Source organism: Calypte anna, unplaced genomic scaffold, assembly GCF_003957555.1.
Source record: "Calypte anna isolate BGI_N300 unplaced genomic scaffold, bCalAnn1_v1.p scaffold_212_arrow_ctg1, whole genome shotgun sequence".
NCBI classification, from domain to species: domain Eukaryota; kingdom Metazoa; phylum Chordata; class Aves; order Apodiformes; family Trochilidae; genus Calypte; species Calypte anna.
Window position 1 is genome coordinate 42,331 of NW_022045484.1, and position 6,664 is coordinate 48,994.

Consider the following 6,664-nt stretch of genomic DNA (forward strand, 5'->3'; position numbering starts at 1 on the left):
CTCTTCAGGTACTGGCAGACTGCTAGAAGTTCTGCCCAGAGCCTCAGGTTTTTATCTAACACAGATGCTGAGGCCAATGTCTCACCAGCCTCAAATCCAAGAATTCCTTCCCCATCTCCAACCTCAATCTCCCCTTTCTCTCCAAGTTTTAACCCATTTCCCTTCTCCTCTCCCTACCCCCCGTGTCCAAAGCCCTCCCCCAGCTTTCTTGGAGCCCCTTCAGATATTGGGAGGTTGCTCTGAGCTCCCCTGGGAGCCTCCTCTTCTCCAGGCTGAACAACCCCAATCCCTCAGCCTGGCTTCCCAGGGAGGTGCTCAGCCCTCTGAGCATTTGAGTGGCTCTGCTCTGGACACCTTCCAGGAGCTCTGTGTCCTTCTGGGGTTGGGGACTCCAGACCTGGGCACAGCACTGCAGGGGGGGCTCAGCAGAGCAGAGGGGGAGAATCCCCTCTGTTGAGCAGTTGCTGAAGGCCCTGGGGCTGCTCCCACCAAGGCCAAGGGCACCCAGAGCAGATCCCTGGGCCAGGTCCCACAGTGGGGCTGCAGCATTGCACAAGCCCCTGGCAGCCAAACAAAGCTGTGGGTGCAGCAGAGGCCCCCAGCACGCAGATGTTGTCCAACCCTGACACAAGGCCACCCTGTTCTGTCCTCAGTCCCATCCCTCCTAATCTCCCATTTTCTCCACCTCCTTCCCAGCAGTGTCAGCTCTGGAGCAAGGTCTGGGTTGGGTGACAGCCAGGCCTGGTGGCCTTGGCTCAGCAGAGCTGCCAGAGCCACCTCCAGCCTGCAGGTCCTGGTGCCAAACACGGGGATGGAGGAGATGCTGGGCTGGGGGGGTTGGAAATCAGCACCAAAGCCACCAGCAGTGTCACACTGTCACCCTGGTGGTGCTGGAGGAGGGAGCAGGGATGCTGTGGGACCTTTTCCGAGGGGTTCTACATAAACTGAGTGTATTCTTGTATTGTCATCAGGGTCAGTCAAAGCTGAGTGTCGTATCTGTTAGATCCAATATTAGTTTATGAATAAAAGCAGCATTCTGCACTTCACAGTGACGTGTGACCTGCACTGGGTGGCCCTGCCCTGGACTCAATGATCTCTTGAGGTCCCTTCCACCCCCTGGCACCCTGTGAGGTGACGCCAAGGTACAGCTGCAGTCACACACAGAGTCCCCCCAGCACAGAGTCCTGGTGCCCAGAGCCACCAGAGCCACCACCTCCCTTCCCCCAGGGGCAGACTGTCACCTACCATTGTCCCCAGTGCCACCACACCGAGCCAGGACCTCAGCTTCTGGGCTTGGGTTCTGCCTTTTGCTGGTGGCCAAACCCCACACTCAACCCCAAGCAGGCAGCAGGTTGAGGGCTGTGTGACACGGGAGGACACCAAGCCACCAGGAACCACCAGGAACCTCCTCAAGGAGCCCCAAGCCATGGGGGTACCCCCAGCTCTGGCTCCACACAGAGCTCTGGGGGAATTCCAGCAGGTTCTACCCAAGCCTGGAGCTGGGAAGCAGAGGAGTGAGGAGGATGGGGCTGGCTGGGCAGCATGGAGAGCCCGTCAGGTTCTGTCCTCAGGACACTCCATCCCCAGAGCCTGCTCTCCATGGCAGCCACAGCTCCAGACTCTGAGGGTTCCCCAAACTCACACAAACAGGACCATTCCCAGCACTCCCAGTACCACTGGGCCACACTGGGTTTTCCATGGATAAGCAGGAACCCATCCCACCCCCCCAGCTCTGCCCCTGGCTCCAGAGCTGCAAAGGGCCCAGCAAAGCAAGACAAGAGGGCAGGGTCTCAAGTTGTGCCAGGGGAGGTTTAGGTTGGAGATGAGAAAGAATTTCTTTCTGGAGAGGGTGCTCAGGCATTGGAATGGGCTGCCCAGGGAAGTAGTGGATTCTCCGTGTCTGGAGATCTTTCCAAAGAGCCTGGATGTGGCACTGAGTGCCATGGGCTGGGAACCACGGGGGGAGTGGATCAAGGGTTGGACTTGATGAGCTCTGAGGTCCCTTCCAACCCAGCCCATTCTATGATTCTATGAAAGGGTGCTCTGGGCTCTCACAAGCATCCAGGGTGTTATCTCCCATCTCCAGCTGCTCCATTCCTGGGATCACCCTCCTGCCAGGGTGGAAGGAGGGAAACCCAAAACCTCCTCACCCAGGCTCAGGAATTTCCCATTTCTGCACAGAACTTGTTCCCACACAGAGATCCATGGTCCCTTCTCGAATTAAAATTCATGATAATGACCCACAGCAATGCTTCACCACTTCACCAAGTGCTTGGGATGATTTCTGGTCAGGAGGCAGCAGCTGGGACAGGAGTTGGTGTGCAGGTGTCCTTCTGTCTGTCCCCCAACAGCAGGGATGGGCCTGGAGCTGCTGGGAGGGCTGGAGCAGCTCTGCTCTGGAGCCAGGCTGAGAGAGTTGGGGGTGTTGAGGCTGGAGAAGAGAAGGCTGCAATGGGGAGACCTTAGAGCACCTTCCAGTGCCTGAAGGGGCTCCAGGAAAGCTGGGGAGGGACTTGGGACAAGGGCCTGGAGGGATGGGAGCCTGCGAGGGGGAAGGGTTTGGAGCTGGGAGAGGGGAGATGGAGAGGAGATCTTGGGCAGGGAGGGAGGGAGGGAGGGAGGAATTCCTTGGGGTGAGGGTGCTGAGCCCCTGGGTGCCCAGGTTGCCCAAGGAAGCTGTGGCTGCCCCATCCCTGGCAGTGTTGAAGGTTGGATGGGGCTTGGAGCCCCCTGGGCTGGGGGAGGGGTCCCTGACCATGGCAGGGGGGACACTGGGGGGGCTTTAAGGTCCCTTCCAACCCAACCACCCCTTGATGCTGTGACATGGAGGTTTCCATGAAAAGAAGGGGGAAAAACCCAAAAGAACCCAAACCAAAGCAAAGGCTCAGCCCAGCTGGGCCCTCACCACAGCCACCTGAGGGACCAGACCTGCACCTAGAGGATTTTTTTGTTTTTAATTTCCTGCCAGTTGAGTCAATCCCTCCTGTGCCAGCACTGGGAGATAAAACTTGCTCCATGCTGCCAAGACCGTCCCCACCTCTGCCAGCTCTGTGTCACCTGGGTGGCTGCCAGCAGGAGGGTGGGGTGATGGTGCAGCTCCTGCCCAGCACCCCGGACAAGGGGGAGCACACCCGGCCCTGGGGAGCTCTGCCTGTGCTCACAGGCTGCAAGGGCCACTCGGGCAAGTTCCTGCTCTTCCTCTTGGCCTGGAAACGTTGGGAACGGGGTGGGAGGACAAAGGAAGCTCTGGGCAGGGCAATCCCCTCCTGGGCATGCAGCTCCACACACCCTGAACCTTCCCTCCTTGGTGGGTTTGCTGCTCCAGTTCCTGGAAGGGCACTGGTGGCACAGCCAGGATGGTTTGGTGGCACTGCCAGGTCTGGTGACACTGCCAGGTCTGGTGACACTGCCAGGCTGGTCTGGTGGCACTGCCAGGTTGGTCTGGTGGCACTGCCAGGTTGGTCTGGTGGCACTGCCAGGTCTGGTGACACTGCCAGGTTGGTCTGGTGGCACTGCCAGGTCTGGTGGCACTGTCAGGTCTGGTGGCACTGTCAGGTCTGGTGGCACTGTCAGGCTGGTCTGGTGGCACTGCCAGATTTGGTGGCACTGCCAGGATGTTTTGGTGGCACAGCCAGGTTTGGTGACAAAGCCAGGCTGGTCTGGTGGCACAGCCAGCCCCTCACAGCCTCACTGCAGGTTGCTGTGGGGTATCACAGTGTCACAGGACTGCAGCTGAGAGTCCTGGAGCAAAGAAGGTGACATTCTTGTCCTGGATCTTGTACTGGTAGATCTTGACCTGATCCTGCTCCCCCGTCAGCTCCAAGGACACTCTCCTGATTATTTTGATCTGCAAAGGGGAAGGAACAGGAACAGCATGAACATCATTCCCTGGGGAGCCCCACTCAGCATCCTCCTCCCTCCTCACCCCTGCCTGCCCTGCACAGAAAGGGAATCACTGACAAAAACCATCTCAGAGGGCAGGAACCAGAGCTCTTGGTGGCAAGGGACCAGGCAGCAACAGGGAGCAGGAGCCCTCCCAGCCAAGAAGACCACCCCAGGCCAGGCTGGGATCCACCAGCAGGAAAGCTGGGAAAGCTTTCCAGGAACCTGCAGGGACAGGAGGAGGGGGAAGGGTTTGGAGCTGGGAGAGGGGAGATGGAGAGGAGATCTTGGGCAGGGAGGGAGGGAGGGAGGGAGGGAGGGAGGGAGGGAGGGAGAAATTGTTTGGGGTGAGGGTGCTGAGCCCCTGGCCCTGATGCTGAGGGACATGGGGTGGTGGTGGCCTTGGCAGTGCTGGGGGAAAGGTTGGACTCCAGGATCTTACAGGTGTTTTCCAACCCAAACAATTCCATGATTCCATTCTGTGGAGTCTCTCTGCACTTGCACAGAGACATGAGAGGTAACAGAGAGCTGATCAGGACAGAGCTCAGAGCAGCTGGAGATGATCCCCACCATCATGCTTGGGTGCACAGTGTCCACCCAGCCCCATCCCTGCATCTCTGCAGCCAAGCAATGGAGATCTCTGGCTCTCTCCTCTTTCCTTTGGAGCTGGGACTTGTTTCAGGGGGACACAAAGAGATCACTCAGGTGTTAGGAGATGTCCCCTCTGGGAGGGAAAGCTCACCTGGGCTGCTGGGAGAGGGGAGATGGAGAGGAGATCTTGGGCAGGGAGGGAGAAATTGTTTGGGGTGAGGGTGCTGAGCCCCTGGGTGCCCAGGTTGCCCAAGGAAGCTGTGGCTGCCCCATCCCTGGCAGTGTTGAAGGTTGGATGGGGCTTGGAGCCCCCTGGGCTGGGGGAGGGGTCCCTGACCATGGCAGGGGGGCACTGGGGGGGATTTAAGGTCCCTTCCCACTCAGGGCTCTCCTGCCATCTCTCTGGGGCTCAGGACAGCCAGCACTGAGCTGCTCTACAAACCCTTCCCAGCTTCCAGGAGTGAGGCAGTCCCCAGGTGACAGGATGTCCCTGAGTGTCCCCACAGAGGGGGAGTCACAGCCAGAAGAGCCTGGGGCTCCTGAAGGCCCTGGTGACAGCAGCAAGAACATCAGTAGTGACACCTGTAGTGACATCACTACTACATCACCAGTGCCATGCTGCAGAGTCCTGGGCCACCTCCCACGGGGCAGATGGAGCCTCTGTCACCTCCCCCTGGGCCTGCAGTGACAGTGCCATGTGCCACCTCCCTGTGTGTTACCTGCCCGTGCACATCCTTGCAGAATCCAGTCAGCAGCCCCTCCACCCAGAGGATGAGGTCACTGTGATGGCACAGGGAGGTCACCACCAGCTCCTTCTCCTCATCTTCTGACTCCAGGTTGCTGTGCACCAGCACCACGACGTTCCCCTGGGAGGAGAGCAGAATGAGACCCTCAGCCCCTGCCCCCCTCCTCATCTGCTCTGGGTAAGGAGGGGAAGGGACCCCAGGAGCTGAGCTGAGCCAGGACTGGGCTGGGGGCTCAGCTCCACCAGGAACAGCACCAGCAGGGACATCCTCAGGAACACAGCTGGGGAAGGGCCTGGAGAATAAATCTGAGGAGGAAACTGCAGGAGCTGGGAGGGTCTGGCTGGAGGAAGGGGAGGCTGAGGAGGCTCTTTAGAACCCCCTGAAGGATGATGTGGAGAGGTTGGTGCTGGGCTCTTCCCACAGCTCACGAGCAGTAGAATGAGGGGATGGCTTCAGGCTGCACCAGGGGAAGTCTGGACTGGACATGAGGAGAAAAATTATTCACAGGAAGAGTGGTCAGAGCCTGCCCAGGGGGGTGGTGGAGTCCCCATCCCTGGAGGTGTTTAAGGATGCGGCACTGAGGGCTGTGGTTTAGGGCAGGGGGGATGGTTGGACTCCAGGATCCCAGGGATCTTTTCCAGCCTGAAAGATTCTGAGATTGGGTCTATAAAGCCTGAGGAGCTTGCTGTGTGTGTTCTGTGGATCCATGCACACACTGAGATGTAAAATGCAGCCTAAAAACACCTCCAGGCTTTGTCAGGAGGCAGCTGGGCAGTTAAAGCTGCCTGCTGGGCCACTCACTCAGCATCAGCTCAGAACAGGTCAAAAAAGAGGTGACAGAACCTTCCCAGCTCCTGTAAGAAGCAAGCAGCTCCTCACCCCAACACCAGCTCTGCTAAAACACAGCCAGGAGGTTCTGCCTCAGCCTGTGCAGGTCACCAGGGACTGAAAAGAGTGGAAAAATGGAATGGGAAAACCAGAAGAGGCTGCCCAGGGAGGGGGTTGAGGCCTCATCCCTGGAGATGTTCAAGGTGAGGCTTGAGGAGGCTCTGAGCACCCTGAGCTGGGTGAGGGTGTCCCTGAGACTGCAGGGCTGGGACTGGGTGACCTTGGGAGGTCCCTTCCAACCCAAATGATTCAATAATTCTATGATTTTAAATGATCCAAGGGATGCAGCAGCTCCTGTGCCACAGTTTCCAGGATCAAGAACCATCTCCCACACACACTGTGCACCTTCTTTCTTGTCCCTCTGGGGATAGCTGATATTCAGTTGTTCAGCCTGGAGAAGAGAAGGTCCAGGAAGACCTAAGAGTCACCTTCCAGTGTCTGAAGGGGCTACAGGAAGCCTGGAGAGGGACTGTAGGGGCCAGGAGTGATGGGATGGGGGGAATGGTTTGAAATTAGAGAAGAAAAGACTTAGGTTGGATGTTGGGAACAAGTCCTTT

At 58.3% G+C, this 6,664-nt stretch overlaps 1 protein-coding gene across 1 annotated transcript; it reads right to left on the minus strand.

The window, feature by feature from the left end:
- Nucleotides 1-3,141: 3,141 nt before the first annotated feature.
- ELP6 (elongator acetyltransferase complex subunit 6) lies at nt 3,142-5,339 on the minus strand (the record flags this gene model as incomplete). The annotated part of the gene is made up of 2 exons (XM_030468675.1): nt 3,142-3,847; nt 5,193-5,339. Coding segments are annotated over 2 exons (276 nt in total), but the record flags the coding sequence as incomplete, so codon positions are not given.
- Nucleotides 5,340-6,664: the final 1,325 nt, after the last annotated feature.